The sequence below is a fragment of the Onychostoma macrolepis genome, chromosome 11, assembly GCF_012432095.1.
Source record: "Onychostoma macrolepis isolate SWU-2019 chromosome 11, ASM1243209v1, whole genome shotgun sequence".
Classification (NCBI taxonomy): Eukaryota; Metazoa; Chordata; class Actinopteri; order Cypriniformes; family Cyprinidae; genus Onychostoma; species Onychostoma macrolepis.
Genome location: NC_081165.1, coordinates 18248463 through 18269077, shown reverse-complemented (window position 1 = coordinate 18269077; position 20615 = coordinate 18248463). Strand labels below are relative to the sequence as shown.

Below are 20615 nucleotides of genomic sequence, written 5' to 3'. Positions count from 1 at the left end.
CCAGTTAGAGCAGCATTGTATTGGTTCATATTCACAATTTCCGGTAAAAAAAAAAAAAAGAGAAGACATGCATAGTTTAGGTTTCAACCAATAAACTCCGTATACGTCACAAAACCCCGCCCATAAGTGACTCAGATAACCAATGAGAGTTATAATAACAGTCGTCCCGCCCCAGCTCGGTGTGCGTCTTGTGTAAGCATTGGAGTGTGTTTTGAGGGTAGATGACACACTGTTCGTTGATAGTGGGCATGTTGTCGCATCTAAAGTTGCCCGAATAATACGTTTGTTTATCTTTTGGTTGACGAAATCTTTATAAGAAGCTATTTTAATTGTTTCTGTCATTGTTTATGTTGAGAACACTGTAATTGCATAAACATGATGAACAGGACTCTACCAAGAAAACTTCTGGGCTCCATGTGTGGGATCTCCAGCCGTCGACTGAGCTTCGCTCAAAGCGCTGTCAACACTGTGCAGACGCAGAAAGGTACAGTAGAAGTAAATCCAGTTCTCTAGTCTAGAGAGTAACAGTGACGCAGTTGTATTTAGCTTGTGTAAGTTTCTCTACAAGGCTGTGCTAATAGAGGTATTAGCAAGCTGGCATGTAAATACTTACTTGTATGACTGTATTTGTTCCAGTCACTAACAATTTTAATGTTGATGAACATGCCTGTCTTTTTCCACAGAGTTGATCAAGAGTAGGGAACTAGAAAAGGATGAACTGAGACCCCTGTATATGGACTTTCAGGCCACCACACCCATGGTACCCATCTGCTGTAGTCATCCTAATTATACTCCTGCCATGTAGATAAAGTAATTAATCAGACTTGTAAATGTAGTGCATGAGAACATTTCTGGGATGTTTACATGCTATTATTGAAAAATGTTCCAGGATCCAAGGGTTTTGGATGCCATGCTTCCCTATCAAGTCAATTACTACGGGAACCCACATTCCAGGACTCACGCTTACGGATGGGAGAGCGAGTCCGCAATGGAAAAAGCGAGAAAAGTAAGTCTTTATACTTCCTTGCATGTTTTTATAAGAGAAGCAAGAACATTCTCTGGATTATTAGCATTCTCAGATAGCTGAGAGTTGTATTTATGAGTACTGAACCATAATATTTTGATTAAGCCAAAAATGCACTGTTTATGGTAGCACAAATGTTTATTTCCTCTTCAGCAAGTAGCAGATCTTATTAGTGCTGACCCAAGGGAGATTGTGTTCACAAGTGGTGCGACTGAGTCCAACAATATGTCAATCAAAGTAAGTATGTCATTATTGTGAGGTAAGATTAGGATTAGGAGAAAGTGGGACGCAAGGACACAAATGACTAGGCATATTCTAAAATAAACGAATATGTAAAGTTTAAATAGTATGTGCTGCAAGTAACTAAATATCTCTTGGTTGTTATTTTATGTCTTGTCTTTTTTTTTAAAGGGTGTGGCTCGGTTTTATAAGGCTAAAAAAAAACACATCATTACCACCCAAACTGAGCACAAGTGTGTGCTAGACTCCTGCCGAATTCTGGAGGCAGAGGGTTTTGATGTAACCTATTTACCTGTGAAAAATAATGGACTGATTGATTTGAAGGTAAGCTTTCTTAAAGGGGAAACATCCAATTTCCGAGTGAATATTCACACATACACACAAACACAGATTTAATTGATTTCTTTCCTAAACTGCATTGATTTGCTCTAAAATATGAAACACCAGTGTTTAAGGATTTTAGGAAACAGAATAGGACACATGCTTATTTGATTACTGTTTTATTTCCTATTTGATTTTTGTACAGTGTTGGGGATAACGCATTACTTTTTAATTTAGAAGGAAATATCTGAGTTACTTTTTCAAATAAGTTACTTTGTTTCCCATGTATTGACTGACAGCTCTTGTGTTGCCATGTTGAGAGAAATCGTGAGTAAGTGCAGAGGCATTGTGTGTGAAGGTTATTTTCGTAAGCGAAAACTAAAACTATTTCATATAACATTATATACATATATATTATATACATAACATTATAAAACTATTTCATATAACATTTTCGTAAACTGAAATAAAATTACAATTTCTAAATAAATGAAAAACTAAACTACGAAACTAACAACAGTAACTGAAAAACTAACGAAAATAAAATAATTAGCAAAAATAAACAATCGTGTTCGTGATTTAATAAACTCTAATTCTGTGCCAGAAAATCGGACCTGTGGTTGTTTAGGGAAATAGATGGCGCTTCATGCACGTGAGCTGCGTCCTAAGCGGCTATTCACAGAGAATGCGTTTTTGCACTTAAAAACAAGACGCGGGCTATGAAATGGGAAATAACTATAAATAATAATAATAATAATAATACACCCCTTACAGCGCACGAACTTTTAAAAGCGTGCTTGACGTGCGAGAACAACATGAGAGTGAGTTGACATACACAGAATTAAAAGATTTGGATGAGTTGACTTTAGTGAAGAGTCATTCTGTCACGCCTTGCGATTACTATGGTAACGTCCGCCTCGAGTCCATGACACGAGCACCGCATTGACTGTATAAAATGTATCCAAAATGAGAGAAAGCGATAGCCGCGCTGTGTTTTCACCGCTTGCCATGTTGTGTAAAAGGGGCTTTAGAACTGGGACTGATTGCGTTGCTCATCTGAAGCGCGTGAGCGCTGGAGCGGCTCGTCAAAGTAAAGTGCAAACATCATTTAAATCACCATATCGCATTTATTTTTGAGTAGTATGAGGTTTCAAACCATTTTAGATTGTTTCTTCTTATTGTGTACGTTCATAGAGGGAGACGGGACATACAGTAGTGTGCACCGACTCGTATGTGCAAAAAATCCAACAAATTAATGCATTGAAAACACAGATGGACAAAAATAAAGATTACAGAGTTTCAGTAACGATTGCAAAGAACAAGCCTGCGTCCCAATGTGCACACTGTCCATGCTAAATTCTATCTGATATTAGTAATTTTTAATACTATTTAGGGCAGATAGGGTGGATAGTATGCACATTGGGACGCAGGGCATGTTTCCTCAAATCCAGCACTGGAGGGCCATTGTCCTGCAGAATTTAGTTTGTGTCCAACCCTGATACAAACTCAACTGCCTGATGCTGTCTATTAACTCTGAAAACCTTGATTAGCTTGCTGTTTGTAAACTATTGACATATTAAACAAGATTATATTTTTAATATGAATATGAATTAATAAATTGTATACATATAAGTATATTTTTGGTTTTTGAATTGTAAAGAATTTTTATTTTCATTATTAAGAGGTTTGCACAAGAGTTAACTGTAAACTGCAAACATTCAACTCTGCTAAAATTAAATGTCTTGGTTTGGTCTACACTTGAAGTGTTCCATTAACTCTGTTAAACTATAATTACTAAAACTGAAACTAAAATATATAAAAACTAAATAGAAATGTGTTCACAAAATAAAAGCTAAACTAAAACTATCAAAACCATTAATGAAACTAACTAAAACTAAACTGAAATTATTGGAAATTTGAAAACGATATTAAAATAAAAGCTAATTTAAAAATTCAAAACTATAATATTCTTGCTGTGAACATGTTCATATTTAGTCTAGAACTACACTAAGATCATATATTTACTCATCTCACCTGCACAAATACAGATTCAGTATTCCTTAAAATGAATAAAAACAGTCAAATGCAAACTCCGAATATTATACAAACCTGCAAAAATGAAATGTCATTTATGTATTTAATCCCATTTTATTAACTAATGTCTTTGTCACTGACCTTCGATGATCTAATTCAACCATACTAAGCAAAAATGACACATTTGTTTAACTTTTGTTTTTGCTGAATAGTGTTGAACTTTCTCCTCCTGAGTCATATTCTTCTTGTAATTTGTTTGAGCTGCGCCCACTACTGTACAGACATCAATTTATATTTCCTTCAGCCTGAGGCGTATTCGTTTTACTTTTGGTGAGAAAGGGTTTTTACATTTGTAAAATAACTTTTTATATTAAAAACAAACAAGCAAGCCCTGCCCAGATTTAAAAAGTAACATAATGCATTACTTTCCATAAAAAGTAATGTAATTAATTACTTTTTTAGGGAGTAACACAATACTGTAATGCATTACTTTTAAAAGTCACTTTCCCCACCACTGTTTATGTATATGCTTTATTTTTTTTAAGATTAACTGTTTTTTCCAAGGCAGTGTTTCTTGTCATAGCTATGGAAAGATTTGATTTCAAAAACAGTATCATAGCTATTAAACTATATCTTATGATTTTGAAACAGCATTTAACCTCAGAACGATCTCAAAGTAAAAAGAGATGCTAAAGTCTGATTTTGTGGAGGCTGTGCTTTAAAATAGAATTTTTATAATCTTAAATCTGTGATGAAGGATTTTGAATGTCTTGACCGTAATCAGTGTTTAGTACTTCTGTAAGGTTAACCCTGCTTTGTTTAAATGTTTGGAAATTAATATTGAGAAATTTAGAAAAGTCACCAAAATAAGTTGCAATAGTTATTACATGTTAAATAGGGTAATATGTAGCTTATTACATTTCTAAAGTAACCTTCCCAACACTGATTGCAATCCTGTTGGTGGCTGATTTTGACACAGGAAAAAAAAAAAGAACGCATGAAATTCACCTTTATAAAATAGTTTCATATTTCATTTATGTATCTTTTTTTTCTTATATTTTGCATTCTCAGCTATTACAGGAAACGATCCGTCTAGATACCAGTTTGGTGTCCATAATGACTATCAACAATGAGATTGGTGTCAAACAGCCAATCAAAGAAATAGGTAACACTTTTTTTATTATTATTATTATTATAATGCTCTAAACATATACCTGTCAATCTTCATGTCTTCTATATCAACAATGTTTTTGATTTCAGGTCATCTATGTAGGTCCAAAAATGTGTTCTTCCACACTGATGCTGCTCAGGCTGTTGGAAAGATCCCCATTAATGTCTCTGACTGGAAAGTGGATCTGATGTCCATCAGCGGCCATAAGATCTACGGGCCCAAAGGTAGAGTATTGTACATTTAAATGCACAACAGTTATATTATCCGAAATATATTAATCAGTGGTTGTGTTTATTAGGAGTTGGGGCTTTGTACGTGAGAAGGAGACCCAGGGTTCGTATTGAGCCTTTACAGAACGGAGGGGGACAGGAAAGGGGTCTACGTTCAGGGACCGTGCCCACACCTCTAGTCGTAGGCCTCGGAGCCGCCTGTGAGGTCGCCCAGCAAGAGTTAGAGGTAGAGACTTCAGAGTTAGTTAAACTTTCTACAGCCAGTCTAAGTTTGCTTATATGCGAGTTTCATTTCCTGTTTATTTTCAGTACGATCACAAGCGTGTGACTCTGCTTGCAAATCGCCTTGTGCAGAAGATCATGTCAGAGATTCCTGATGTTGTGATGAATGGAGACCCAGATCAGAGGTACCCAGGTAAGATTCGACTTTCTAATTGTATCTCTTTCTTAAAGGTTCCAAGTTGACTTGAGTTTGTAATCTAAAAACAATTTCCTCCTGCAGGATGTGTTAATTTATCATTTGCCTATGTTGAGGGGGAGAGTCTGTTGATGGCGTTAAAAGATGTTGCGCTTTCATCTGGAAGGTCAGTAGTTTAAAAATGTCAGACCAGGGTTTACAATTTTTGAGTACATAAAACATGGAGAAAGACTACAACTATCCTTTACATAACATTTATTACATTTACATTACAAAGCTGGTTTATATATACATGCATGCATACATACAGTACATGCATACAATATAAAATAGTATAAAAAGGAATGACAAAATTACTACAAATGAAAGCTGATTCAAAATAATAATGGTGCATGAATAATACTAAAGTAACATTGTTCTTGCTGCAGCGCCTGCACATCTGCTTCCTTAGAGCCCTCGTATGTCCTTAGAGCAATAGGGGCAGATGAGGACTTGGCACACTCATCTATTCGGTTCGTGGTTTTTATATAATATCAACGTAAATGTTGTTGTTGCTGCTCAACATGCCTTGTTTCTCTCTCTCTCTCTCTCTCTCTCTCTCTCTCTGTGTGCTTTTGTTACGTAATCTGTACTCAGATTTTATCTTAAGTCTTAAGCCCCGTTCACACCAAGAACAATAACTATAAAGATAACAGTATTAGCGTCCACACCAGCGGACGATATCGTCTGTATATTCTAAGCACACATGCATCTGTCGCTTTAAATTCTCGAGCTCATGATAGCAGGATGGTTTCTGATTGGGTATCAATGTTTGTATCTATCATCAGCTGGAAAAAAATCGTTCTGAAAGTGATTCCAACTATATCGTTTCTCTGTGCCTTTATCATTATAGCTGTGGTGTGAACTCTGCTATTCTTTAATATTGAAAAATTTTTTAGAACTAAATCTTTATCATTATCTTTATAGTTATCGTCCTTGGTGTGAATGGGGCTTTAATACACACATTTCCTGCTTGAACCATGACCTCACAAACTGTAATGAGGGGATCTGATGCACATGACCAAATTTTTTTAAATTTTTTTTTGTAAGGTTTGGAATTGGCAGATTTACCACAGAGGTGGAAGTGGACTATACAGTGGAGAAGTGTATTCATCAGGTCAAGCGGCTGAGGGAGATGAGGTGAGCTGATCATGCTTGATTTGACTGATAAAATAGTTCATTTAGATACTGTTATGTTATGTTTTATTTGAATTCCTGTGAAAAATTAGGACTGTTCATAATTATTTTTTTGTCTGTCTTTGTCTCTTAGTCCATTATGGGAAATGGTCCAGGAAGGCATTGACATTAAAAGCATCAAATGGACCCAGCACTGAGTTGTTCTGAACACATGGAGTATGAAGCCCTGCTGTGGTTGTGAATACTTCTTCTATAAAGCTTGATTAGGCTGCCATACCTCCTTAGACCTTATTTTCCCAAAAAACACGCACAATATATTTTCTCAGTTTTGGAGAATTGAACTTGTCTATGTGAAGACGATTTTAAAGTGCATTTATATGAATTGCAGGGTTTACAGAGATCTGCTTTTTGTCAATTCTATCACTTTTTCTCAAACCAGCTTTCACTTCAGTTTGTTTGATATTATTTTATAGTATATTCACAGTTGCTCTGTTGAAATCACTGAAAATATAACCACAAAAGATCTTACTATAAACATGCACTGAATGTTGTCCTGTGTGTGTTTGAGCACATTATACTGCAAAATGACCAGCGATATTAATTTCAGTGATACATTATGCTTCATTAAAATTAGCATTGTGTTAGGCGAGTCAGATGCTAATTCATATTTACAGTTTAAGGGTAATGTTTTTCATTAAAAAAAAGGTCAACACCAGCTTGAAACATTACATGTTTTGGCACAGGACAGGATTGATAAAAGGTGTCATGGTATTCACTTGCCTATTAGAAAAGTGTTGTGTAAGAACTTCATGCTTGTGTTCTAGTACGAGCTTGCATGACTTTCATGATTGCAGTTCACAGATTCTGTGGGCTCTGTTGTTGTAAAGTCATTGTTTTATTCCATTATGTGTTATACCAATAAACATCCAAACCAATTGTTTTGTCCTTTTTGCTATATAATAAATGAACAAATACAAATGAATAAAATAAATTACATTTATTAGCAATTGTGCTGTATATTTTGGTTGAAACTGATTTTAAAAAAATTAAACAATTGATCAGTAAGGATACATGAATGAAAAGTGAGACATTACAAAAGATTTGTTTGAAGTAATGATTCTTTTGAACTTTCTATTAATCAAAGAATACTTAGACCGTTTCCACAAAAATATTCAGTACAATGGATAAAATATATATATTTTTAAATTTCAGCCAATCTGGAGGAATTTCTGAACAAAACTGGATTTCGTTTTTATTTGTTTATTGGTTTGTTTGTTTTTGAGAACACACTTTCCTCCAGTCCAGCAGACAGCAGTAACGCATAACCGACCGTTGACATACTAATGTCACATAGCCTACTATTTAAAAACAAAACAAACAAAAACATCTAGTTCAGCGACTTTCTTTCAAAATGGCAAGTACATTTCAGCACTTAAACTTGATTGTGTTTCTATAATTCAAAGTACGTGTTTGTTAGCTCATTATTGTTTCAGTTAAGGTTTTTGTAGGCTAACTTCAGCAAGCCGTTGCCATCATAGATATGGTAGGTGATATGTACAAAATTTGAGGTGATATGTTCACTTTTTTATAAAAGGTTAGTGCCCTGAACATTTTCAGAAATGGAGCCAACGCAAAAACACCTCGTGGTTGCCATGGCGACCATTTTACTTTCCGCTATAACCAAATTATGTATTTTATGTCATATCTCCTGAACCAAATATGATAACTTAGAAAAGGTGATGTCTACCCCTATGTTTTGATGGCCAAGGATTACAATGATACCATATACAGCAACATAAACTGTTCAGGTGAAGAGTTAATGGTGAAATCAGCAATGTGAGAAGGCAATAACAGTATCGCAGCATTTACAAAAGTCCATATTATGGCTATACATTTTTTTATTTCTTTGATAATTAACTAATATTTTATTCAATAGTACAATAAAAGGCTGTTTAATTAATTAATTAATTATTAATTTATTACATTTATATAGCACTTTTCTGGGTACTCAAAGCTCTTTACATGGAAGTGGGAATCTCCTCAACCACCACCAATGTGCAGCATCCACTTGATGCAACAGCAGCCATATTGTCCCAGAACGCCCACCACACACCAGCTTAACTAATATTTTATTCAATAGTACAATAAAAGATTGTTTTCAAGAATACAATAATTTATTTCAGAGATATAAAAAATATAATCTTAAGTGTATTTTTCCTTACCTCTCAGGTAGAGTCAGGTAGGAGGTAGTATGTTTCCAATACATTCTTGTTCTCTCTCTCAAAAACGCTCTAACATCACACGCAGATGGCAACGCAGTCTTGCTAAGCTGCGTCCTATCTGCACCTCTTCTGCTGCACGTCTGTCATTTTCTCTGGGTCTCTGCAATTGTCAGTCAGCTGTCAACAAACTTCAATTTGGCCATTGATTCTCAGTCTACTATTAGTATCTTGGGCTTGACTGAGACCTGGATTCGTCCAGAAGACTCCACAACCACTGCTGTTCTCTCTAACAACTTCCCTTTCTCTCACACGCCCTATCAGGTTGGAAGGGTACTGGTCTTCTCATGTCTAATAATTTGAAATGTTATTTCTGCAAATTTTTTATTACATTAACCTACATATTACTACCGGTGTGCCACCAATTCCTCTACCAGTTACTTTTAGGCAAAACCTATGCTCCCTCTCACCCTTTCATTTTTCCTCTGTCATCCTCTCTTCCCTCACCCATCCGTTTCTCATCTCTGGTTGTAAATACAGCAACTGACGCTTTATGATCCACTTTAACTTCTTGTCAAGACAATATCTGTCTAGACAGGCCAGTGCATACTACACCCTTCTAACCTAAAAAGTTGCCCCATGTATCATCATCTTTACTGTATTTTTGCTGAGCAGTCTTTTGGGTGGCTCACCAATGTAATAGATTTCTCTAATACAAAAAATTAAGTTGGCTTGACCAAAATTTTTGTGGGAAGAAGGATTTATTGAAGATGGTACTGTAGTAGTTCTTCAATAGCTAGGTTAGCATGTCTTCCTTCAAACAGTCTTAACCCTTGTATGAATCCTAGCTTCTCCCAAAGCTCTGACTGTGGTATATAATTTTATACCTGAAGACAAAAGGGCTAGAAACAACAGATACTGTTAGGACCTTCCTGCTGGAGATCCTACAATCTACAAGATGTTCATGAGGAATGCTGTTCCTTTGTTATTCTCATGGAATGGACCATTTGGGTCACACCTTTACAGACACAGTTGCATTATTTTCTTTCACAGAATGACCAACTGAACTTTAACCAATCAGGTTTCAGCAGCAGCCGTTCAACTGAGACTGCTTTGCTGTCGGTCACTATAGCCCTGCAGATGGCGAAAGCTGATTCCAAATCATCAGTTCTTATTCTGCTGGATCTATTACCACTTTTGACTCTGTGAATCATCAGATTCTCCTGTCTACCATCACTGGATCTGCACTCCACTGCTTTGAATCTTATCTCACAGGTAGGTCTTTCAGGGTTTCCTGGGGAGGAGAGGTATCCAAAGAACATCAACTTGTCACAGGGTTTCCTTGGGGATCAGTTCTTGGACCCCACCTCTTCACCATATACACCCATTATACCAGCACATGGTTTCTCCTACCACATTTTACCATTGATGGCACACAGCTCTATCAATCATTTCAACCAGACAATCCAGTAGCTGCATGGATCTCAGGCTGCCTGGCAAACATCTCGGCATGGATGAAGGAACATCACCTGCAGCTCAACCTGGCAAAGACTGAGCTTCTCGTTTTCCCTGCCATTCCGACTTTACAGCATGATTTCATTATCCTTCTAGGTTCATCAAAAATCATTCTTTGGTGACCAGCTGACCTTCAAGGACCATATTGTAAAGACAGCTTGATCTTGCAGGTTTGCACTGCACAACATCAGGAGGATCAGGCCCTTCCAAACAGAGCATGCTGCACAACTTCTTGCCCAGGCCCTTGTCATTTCTAGGCTGGACTATTGCAATGCTCTTCTGGCTGAACTTCCATCATGCGCAATCAAACCTCGACAAATGTTTCAGAATGCAGCGGCACGACTGGTCTACAATGAACTCAAAAGGGCCCACTTCACACCTCTCTTTATCTCCCTGCACTGGCTACCGGTTGCAGCTCGCATCAAGTTCAAGACGTTGATGTTTGCGTACAGAACAGCCACAGGTTCAGCACCCTCCTACTCCCTCCTCACTCTTATGAATCTACATCCCCTCCAGAAGCCTGAGATCTGTAAGTAAGTGATGCCTTGTGGTAACATCACAGAGAGGCATTTTCATTCACCTTTCCTTTTTGGTGAAATGATCATCCCACAAAAACTTTTATTCAAATTTATTATCTTCAAATAGATAAAATACAGAAAGCAAGCAAAGAGCGCTTCGTTTAATATAATCACTACAGCTGTCAATCAGTGGTAGCGCGATTGGCTACACTGCTCAGCGTGTACTGGACCGAGTCGAAATAGTCTTGGTTATTGGACCCGCAACCCGTCCGTGCTTGTCACTGTCCGGCCCGCACCCACTCCACACCCTACACCCTACACATAAATATTGTTCCACCTGTTACATCAAATATTAGCGATTCACCTGCGTGTACCTGCCCGCATGCAGGACTCTGGCTTCCCCCTTGTGGACATAATAGACAACTCTGGCCCCAGAGAGTGATTGTAAATTAAGTTTACATGAAAAATGTTTGAAATATCATTCTGCAACTTCTGAGATTTCATTGTAATCCTTCTCATGAAGTCACTAAATTAACCATTAAATGTTCACCTGATTGCATTGCGCCTGCGTGTGATGTTAGAGCGTTGTTGTGAGAGAACAAGAATGTGTTGGAAATACACTTACCTGTGATGATTTTTATATATATCTCAGAAATATATGATAGTATTCTTGAAAAAATCGTTTAATGTGTTATTGAATAAAATATTAGTTAATTATCAAAGAAAGTAAAAAATTAATAGCCATAAAATGGACTTTTGTAAATGCTGTGATACTGTGATGCTCATTTCCTTCTCACTGTTCACCTGAACAGTTTATGTTTTTGTATATGGTATCATTGTTATCCTTGGCCATCAAAACATAGGGGTAGACATCACCTTTTCTGTGTTATCATGTTTGGTTCAGGGGATATGACATAAAATACATAATTTGGTTATGGTGGAACGTAAAGTGGCCGCCATGGCAACCACAAGGTGTTTTTGCGATGGTTCCATTTCTGAAAATGTTTAGGGCCGCAAACTATACAAGTTTACCAAGTTTCAAGCTTTTATGAAAAAGTGAACATTATTTTCACATATCACCTGGACTATTAGTAACCAGCTACTGCTCGAGTAAATATAATAAACAAAGCAAAAATACATGCATTTTCCCGCAGACATATTTAGGGATTTCACAGAGCTGCTGTTAGCTGTAATATCCAAATGATATTAGATACTAAGCAATTTTGCCGTTTTAATGACTTGAGGGTTTATGTTGCAGAATGAGGCAGAGAAGGCGATCAAAAGGATTCAGGCTCAAAAAGGAGTGGAAGGAGTAATCGTGGTTAACGCAGAAGGTGTCTGGCAAATGAGAAATGTTTCTAGTTATTATTATTGTTTGGTTGCAAACGATGTCATGTGCTTCTGTGCTTCAGTGGTAACTGGTCAGTTAAAGAGATCTTTGTTATTTCTGTGTGCTTTTTATTAGGCATCCCCATAGAAAGCAATCTAGACCACCAACATACACTTCACTATACCTATAATTTCCAACAGCTTCTCGCCAGAACTCAGAGAATGATGAAGGACCTTGACCCTCAGAATGAAGCCACTCTTCTGGATGTTCAAACTGAGAAAAATAATATTCTGATTTCCACAGGTAAAGAAAAGTACACTTATGTAATGCTAATTTTCATTAGGTTAGGTTGTGTTTTTCTCAACAATTTGCGGGGTCTCAGTAAAGCTCCTAGTGAGACTGAGGAATATTGTATTGGACAGTGGAGGAACCTTGGAGTCAAAGGTTGAGAGCCACTGGTTTAGACAATCTCCAGGTTTCGGGTGACAGTGTTTGACTAATCTTATTTCTCTTGAAATGATTTGATTAGTTTTTTTGTAGATCAGCAATATGTTTTTAAATAATTATTTTCACACTCAGCCTGCAGACTTATTTGAATGTCAGGTGTTTTTTTTTGTTTTGGTTTTTTTTGCAGTTCAGTATACATCTAAAATACTACTACAGCCAAATATACATTTGGTATTTATCTATATTATGATTATGATCATAAATTAGTAATGTATTTTATTGTGTTCTTTCCACAGCCAAGGACTATTTTATGATTGCCATTAAAAATTCTAGAGAAGGGCTCTGAATTCTTCATTTTCTTCATTATTTATTCTTCAGTATTTTTATTTATTTATTTATTTTTTGTTGTAATTAATGGACAAAAGTGTTACATTCCATGTTCAAGGAAAGTTAAGTTTATATATAACACAGTTACGGAGAAGTACGCTTCCTTTAAGCTTCCATTAATACAAATATTGAATGTACTGCCTTTGCATATTCTGATAATTTGCACTCTTTTGTAAGTACTCCAGCTGTTCATCATCTGGAGGCATCAGCATGACACTATAACATACTGTACCTGTTTATGTATACAAAAATAAAAATAAAACAATGCAATTCCTTAATTATTTTGTGTTTGCTTACACTTTTTTTTTTTTTGGATTGATTTGAATATACAGGAAATACTAAACTGTTACATATTGTACACAAGAAAAAAAGTAAAACAGTATTAGAGTTCTTCAGCTGATTTATTAGTTTATTTTTTAATTGTAGTCTATTTTCATTAGTTTTTTTTTACCCCTCTATCTGCAAGGTATTATAATATCTTGTAGCCTCTACTAGAGTTTGACATCAAAAACAACAACATGTTGTGTCAGTTAGGTCATTTCTTTTTTATTGATGTGAAATTGTAGCAAAAATGGCAGTGCTTTAACAAGTTACTAGATGAATACTTTATAGAAAATAAAAAATAGACACAGAACATGAATGATGAGATGATGAGGTTGTGGGATTTGACAGCATCCGGTAGAAAAAAAACAGATATGACTATAGAGTTAAAATGTGTCTCTTTTATTTATGTAAATGCCAAAAGTAGCTATTTTGAGCACTTCAACGCCTTAAAAGGAAAAAGTAATAAATCATTGGATAGCTTTAATAAGGATCATAATATTGATCAAAATGGAGAACACTCGTTCTGTTAAAAAACTGATTGGCATTGAACATTAACGTTCATAGACATTTGAATAAATAATTTAACCGTTGAGAGTGTGCATGAGTCATGACAGTATATAGTTGGATAGCTGAGCTCAAAAGACATAGATGTGGAAAACAAAAAGGCAGAAATAAACGTTGTCATTGTAATAGTAATGGCCTACTTCATTGTCTGACAAATGAAAATGAGACGGACGATTAGATGAATCATTTATTTCAGACAGTTTCACTTACAAATGGTCCGACAAATACAACACAAAGAGCAGAATGAGATTTAGAAAACCGCTTTAAACTCACAAACACACAATTCCAATTTACATCATACATAACTACAAAAAGGCATGACCAGAAGCTCTGTACATAAACTTTATACAGTTATCTATTTTCATATATACAATAAAAATGAACTATGTACAGCATTCCAGTCCCAGTCTTCCTAAGAGAGAAAAGTAGACGACACATCTAAAGATGTAGATTCACAATAAAAGGGCAGATCAGACCTTGTAAAAGTGCCAATTTGTCAGCCTTCAAATGGTTAACTACTCCACATACAGTAGTACACAGTCCATATACTAACTAGTCTCCTTCATTTAGTTACTTTAAACAAGCTTTCTGAGCAAATGTTTTCTCTTTGAGATGAACAGGTTACCAGCACCAGATATCACATCATACAACTGACACATTATTCCAGGGGCAAAAAACTCGTTAGGACAATATTTAGGAACATCTTATGTAAGAAAATACAACAAATTTCAGACGTTCAGCAAGGGCCAATTTATTTTGTGCATACACACCATTTAAGTGCTGGTTTTTGAGTTTACCCTGATATCCAGCAGCTTTTTTATTTCCTGAAAATACATTATTCTAGCTAGTGCTTCATAGCCAAGAGAGCCATAACAGTGACATGCTACCATGTTTCCAACCTGGTAATAATTGGAGACGTGTCAAAAAATGATTCATTCCACCTATATCCAGCACCTGCCCAGACAGCTGTAAGCAGTAATCATGTGCACCATCTAAGTGAAACTACAATATAAAGATGGTTTTGAATAGCATTTTAATAGGAACAAACACAAAATGAAAATACTTCTGAATGTTGCTGGATCTTAAAGGTGATCAGTAGCCTAGTCTGTTCATGGACGGCTTTGGAAAGGACTAACAGCTCCTGACCAGCAGAGGGCATTGTCTGATTGTCTTTACCGTTTGCTAATCTAGGATTAAAAATGTGGCTGCTGGTGCGCTATTTTATTGCTAAATGGTTAATACTGGTCTAAAAAGCTGTGCCGACCCCAATTTGTAATATAATGTAATATAAACCTTGTTTGACAGCACATGTGCTTTTGTGTAGGCCTGTGTGTTTTGTTTTGTTAATGGTGACAGAAATAAACAATAAAATAGTTTATTTCCTTTTTCCTTGCCATACTTTTGGATGTACACTACTGTTTAAACGTTTGGGTCAGTATATATATATATATATATATATATATATATATATATATATATATATATATATATATATATATATATATATATATAATATTACTTTTTAATTTAATTTTTGAAGTGACAGTAAAAACATTTAAAATGTTACAAAATATTATTTCTATTCGAATAAATGCTGTTTTTATGTAATTTTATATTCATCAAAGAATCCTGACAAAAAAACCACCTCATTTTCCACAAAAATATTAAGGAGCACAAGTGTTTTCAACATTCATAATGAGAAGAAATGGTTGCTGAAAATTGATTTTTTTATATTTTAAAATGAAAATTTTTTATGTATAATAATATTTTACAATATTACAGTTTTTACTGTATTTTTGATCAAATAAACGCAGCCTTGAGGAGCATAAGAGACTTTTTCGAAAACATAAAAAAATCTTACCAAGGCCAAACTTTTGAACAGTAGTGTATGCGGGTATTTGCCCTCTGCTCAACACATGATTATCTTAACACATCTGTTCCACAGAAACTTGTAACTACAGCACAGCCACATCTGCTGTTGATAAAAGTTGAGCAAGTATTCATGGCACTCATCCCGTGAGATTTCGCTGGACTGTTTACAAATGTATTATTTGTTCACCAGATTACATTATATCCACAAAAAACTCACAAGGGTTGCCCATGGCATGCTGGAAAGACTGGCGACTGGCGGTGAGTTCAGGTGGTATGGCCCCTATTTCCCTTACTGGAGGGGCCCCTGGGGGCCCGCTGCAGATAGCCCCCTTAGGGGTCAATCTGGCCAGGCTGTAGGGAGGAGGCAGGCCCGGGGGCCCGTAAGAGGAAGCGTGGCTCCGTTCACTGAGCGCACAAGAGGTGTGGCCGTACTTGGAAAAGGGAGTGTGGCTGTAGGAGAAGGATGTGCGGCTGTGTTGGGACGGGACACGGGAATGAGTGTAGCTGTGAGATGAGAGAGCATGGCTCCGGTGGCTCAACTGGCTGGCTGAACGCTCAACCCGCCTCCCACCTGCTCGCTTGCCTGAATCTGATTCGCTGCCGCCGCTGCCTGCTGATTTGCGGTCCTTGTCCCTCGGCACAGGCCGCTGGCTCCTCCCAGCACTAGGATTGGAACTACTGCTTCGACTTCCTGAAAAATAAACAGAGGTTTAGATGGTTATATGGAGAACAATACTTCAAAACAATAAATCAACCGAATGTATTTTATTCTTCAGTCTTTACATGACAGCAGTTTTCAAGGTTAACCTCTGCACAGTGACAAAGAAAATAAAAATTGTGGTTGTGGACAGCAGGGAAAAACAAGTAACTGATCACAAAGACAATATTGTGACACATTACAATTTAAAATAAAAGTTTTCTATTTTAATATAAAATGTAATTTATTCTTGTGATGGCAAAGCTGAATTTTCATCAGTCATTACTCCAGTCTTTAGTGTCAAATGATCCATCAGAAATCATTCTAATTTGCTGATTTGGTCTTCAAAAAACATTTCCTATTGTTAGCAGTGTAGAAAACGTTTTTACAATAGTATTAAGAGTCAAAACTAAGATTTTCTGATGGACAGAAGGTTCAAAACATTTATTTAAATGTCTGCTGTCACTTTTGATCAAATTAATGCAGGTTTTCTGCATAAAAGTATTCATTTCTTTAAAAAAAAAAGAAGTGTTGATTGATTATTGATGTCAGAGGCTGTGTGTCCAATCAAACTCAGTATTGCGGTTCAAGTTCTGTCACTTAGCAGAATCTAGCTTTATCTGTGAAAACCATAAACAACACAGTGCAAGATAAACTAAAATGAAATCTATAATAATACTTGTAAAAAAAGTAATGAACAATGTCATTACTGATTTTTCATATTGTAGGGCATATGCAGCTATTGTTAATATCTGTTAATATCTGGATCTTTAAGCAAAATTGATCAGTGCTGCCTCCTTTAGTATCTAAAGTAACAGCTCATGAGTTTGCAGTTAATGAAGATCTACCATTCACAGAAACACTCCATCCCTCACTAACCCTATAATGACAAATCTTCTGCATTTCTTGCTCTTCATTCCGTCATGTCACGATCCAAGAGAATGATTAAAATCTGATGAAAAATGATGGCAATTAAAGAGCTGATGAAATACATCTATCAGATGTGCAATTAAAACTGGATGACATGAGACTGGAGTCAAATGACAATGCAAATGAGATCATGAGGTGTTCCATCCTGAATTTAAAACACTGTCAAACTTCAAACAAAAGCCACATCATTTCACTCTTACATAACAGGCATGGCAAAGCTTTACATACACATATGGGATCTACATTGATATTGTCATGTGCATTCCCAGACTAGCGTGAGCATCTCATTTGACATGCTGAGAAATACAGAGACGAGAGGCGAGGCAGCAGAACAAATCCAGCAACAGAAATACCCCAGTCATGGAGGAAGACATGACTGTCAGAGAGAGAAAGAGAGAGGGGAGGGGAGAGAGAGAGAGAGAGAGAGAGAGAGGGAAGGAGGCTGCCTTACCGGACACCCCAGGGTTGGGACTACCTCCTCCATCAGTCTGCCATTGCACAGCAGAAATGAACAGGAAACAACACAGTTAAGCCGTCTGTCTATCTTAACACCAGAAGCTCTATCAAGAACAAATCATCCTCACAGCCTAAGTGCATTACTAGAATCTGCTCAGTAAAAATAAAATCTTATATGTGCTCATATAAGATATTTATTTACATGTTGTGATGATATGTTAGAATTTACAGTAATATAGGGATATCTAGGGTGGTCAGAATGCCAACATTCAGTTGTCGATACAATTTGGACTGAAATTTCACAATACTCTATAGCAATTTTGATACCACTGTAAAAATATGTATGCTACTGAGCAAAGTGCTTTATTTAGTTATTAAAGTTACGTAATTAATTTTTTAAATTTTTTTCTTAAATTTTATATATATATATATATATATATATATATATATATATATATATATATATATATATATATATATTCAATTAGATATATATATATGAAGAGTTCAGATGCAAAAGCCTCTAAGTGCCATCTGAAATTTTTTATAAAATGAGCATTTTAATCAGGCTCCTATATTTATGTCAGAGTAAAATTACTGAACCTAAATATAGGAGCCTGATAAAAATGCTAATTTTTAGATGAAAATTTCAGATGGCACTTAGAGACTTTTGCATCTGAACTCTTCATATATAGATATATATATGATATCACAAAAGATTTTAGTTTTAATTGCTGTTTTTAACTTTCTATTCATCAAAAAATACTGAAAAAAATGTAAAAATAACAAAAATATTATATCGTATATATAGTATACAAAATCCATGTAATATTTAATGTTTTTCCACACAGCCAAGCATCTGCCCTAGTTTTACTTTCTTTGACTGCTATCCATATGCTTCAAACCTCACAACACACCTAAACCATCACTCAGGAGATGGTAGATCACTCCAACTGCTCTCTACAGGCAACTCACAAACACATACACAACAGGCTGCTGAGTTTCCTTCCTGACATCCTCACTGAGCTAGTGCATGGCATGTGTGAAATGAGCAACAGGTTATCCATTAATGTGAAGCAGTGGATTGAGATGGATATGTGTTGTGCAATGTATCAACGTTGAAGGCATAAAGCACTAGAGAATGAGATAGATGCAAGCAAGCACTGCAGGTGAAATGAATCATGACAAGAGCTGAAATCAATTCTTAAAATGTTGAGGACAACAAACTGAGAGATGCCTGAAAGGTTTTAAACTTATAACCTTAACCCCACAAAATACTACAGCTGGGATGGGTATAGCAGTCTATAAATAACATAAGTCATGCCTGAAATTCATATTAAGAATGTGCAAAGCTATATAATTTCATAACTACTGCATTCAAAAACTAGATAAAGTGCAAGCAAATGCAGTATACTGTACCACAAGACTGGCTATTTCATACATTTAAAACCATTTCTACATTATCTAACTATAAGATCTTATTTTTTCAGATTTGAACTAGGCTGATATTTATTTCGGAAGCTCTTACTGTGATGCCTTAAGTGATGGATAACCTTTCCGTACTCACCCTCACTGTGATGACTTCCTGCGCTGCCACTGTGGAAACTGTGGCAGGGGTCGGAATATCCTGGGGGGAAAGCAGAGGGTGGTGTGGAGAAGGGTGGGTAGGGGAAGGGCTGGCCGCCCATGGGCCACGGGTTAGTGGACGGAGGGGGGAGAGGGGCCAATGTGTCCTGCTCTGAACCAGCACCACTCGATCCCTCATTCAAGTTTAGTGTAGCCATATCTTAGAAGAAAGAAGGAAATATTTAAGAGGTTAAATGTACCTTTTAAATGGATTGGTATAAAACTTAAAGGAATAGTTCAGTCGAAAATTAAATTTGGCTGAAAATACTCTCTCTTAGGCCATCCAAAATGCAGATAAGTTTGTTTCTTCATTAGAACAGATTTGGAGTTATTTATCATTACATCACTTGATCACAAATGGATCCTCTGCAGTGAATGGGTGCCGTCAGAATGAGAGTTCAAACAGCTGATAAAAACATCACAATGACTCCATTTCATCAATTAACATCTCGTCAAGTGAAAAGCTTCTTACTTGTAAGAAACAAATTCATCTTTAAACCCAAATAACACATCAGAATCCATCTACATATCAGACTGTTTTTGCTTGTAAATGGCGCTTGATTTTGTGCATATTTCTCATCGGATTGAAGAAAGCAATATTATAGATAGAGGCTGGAGCTAATAGTTTGAAGATGTCTTAATGATACGTTCATTACAAACATGCAGCTTTCCACTTGTTATTCCACTGTTGTGTGGATATCTGTCATATTTTTTTTATCAGTTGATTGGACTCTCATTCTGACGACACCCATTCACTGCAAAAGATCCATTGGTGAGCAAGTGAAGTAATGCTAAATTTCTCCAAATCTGTTCCGATAAAGAAACAAACTCCTCTACGTCTTGGAACGGCCTGAAGGTGAATACATTTCCACCTAATTTTCATGTTTGGGTGAACTAGTCCTTTAAAGGAAATGAAGAGATGTGTTGTACTTTGGCAGAGATCTCCAAATGTGTAGTAGCACTGTTCAGAGAAGGTGATCTTGTTGACAGTGTGTCGGAGATAGCCATGTTTCAGCAGGCTGCTGGCGTATTTCCTGGCATCCCGCCGGTCTTTGAATCCCTCGACCCGTGAGTAGAGCCAGTCTACTACATCACCTCCTGTAACATGCGAGATCC

General features: G+C 36.3%; 3 protein-coding genes across 3 annotated transcripts in view; 2 read left to right on the top strand and 1 right to left on the bottom strand.

The window, feature by feature from the left end:
* The first annotated feature begins 174 nt into the window (after positions 1 to 174).
* On the top strand, positions 175 to 7549 carry nfs1 (NFS1 cysteine desulfurase). The gene is made up of 13 exons (XM_058792426.1): positions 175 to 484; positions 684 to 760; positions 890 to 1006; positions 1178 to 1261; positions 1436 to 1588; positions 4691 to 4784; positions 4880 to 5014; positions 5089 to 5246; positions 5330 to 5435; positions 5523 to 5604; positions 5867 to 5950; positions 6528 to 6617; positions 6748 to 7549. The coding sequence occupies exons 1-13, from the start codon at positions 376 to 378 to the stop codon at positions 6809 to 6811; spliced, it is 1353 nt and encodes a 450-aa protein (XP_058648409.1). The 5' UTR covers positions 175 to 375; the 3' UTR covers positions 6812 to 7549.
* A 359-nt stretch (positions 7550 to 7908) lies between these two features.
* On the top strand, positions 7909 to 13298 carry LOC131549714 (dynein light chain roadblock-type 1-like). Its single transcript, XM_058792107.1, has 4 exons — positions 7909 to 8028; positions 12125 to 12200; positions 12332 to 12499; positions 12940 to 13298. The coding sequence occupies exons 1-4, from the start codon at positions 8026 to 8028 to the stop codon at positions 12987 to 12989; spliced, it is 297 nt and encodes a 98-aa protein (XP_058648090.1). The 5' UTR covers positions 7909 to 8025; the 3' UTR covers positions 12990 to 13298.
* Positions 13299 to 15508: 2210 nt separating this feature from the next.
* dvl1b (dishevelled segment polarity protein 1b) overlaps positions 15509 to 20615 on the bottom strand; it is a 45778-nt gene continuing 40671 nt past the window's right edge. Inside the window, exons 13-15 of the mRNA XM_058791838.1 lie at positions 20430 to 20597; positions 19441 to 19659; positions 15509 to 16481 (exon numbers count right to left, since the gene is read on the bottom strand). Of these exons, the coding sequence (XP_058647821.1) occupies positions 15982 to 16481; positions 19441 to 19659; positions 20430 to 20597 (887 nt within the window). The 3' untranslated portion in view covers positions 15509 to 15981. The remainder of the gene's footprint in view (positions 16482 to 19440; positions 19660 to 20429; positions 20598 to 20615) is intronic.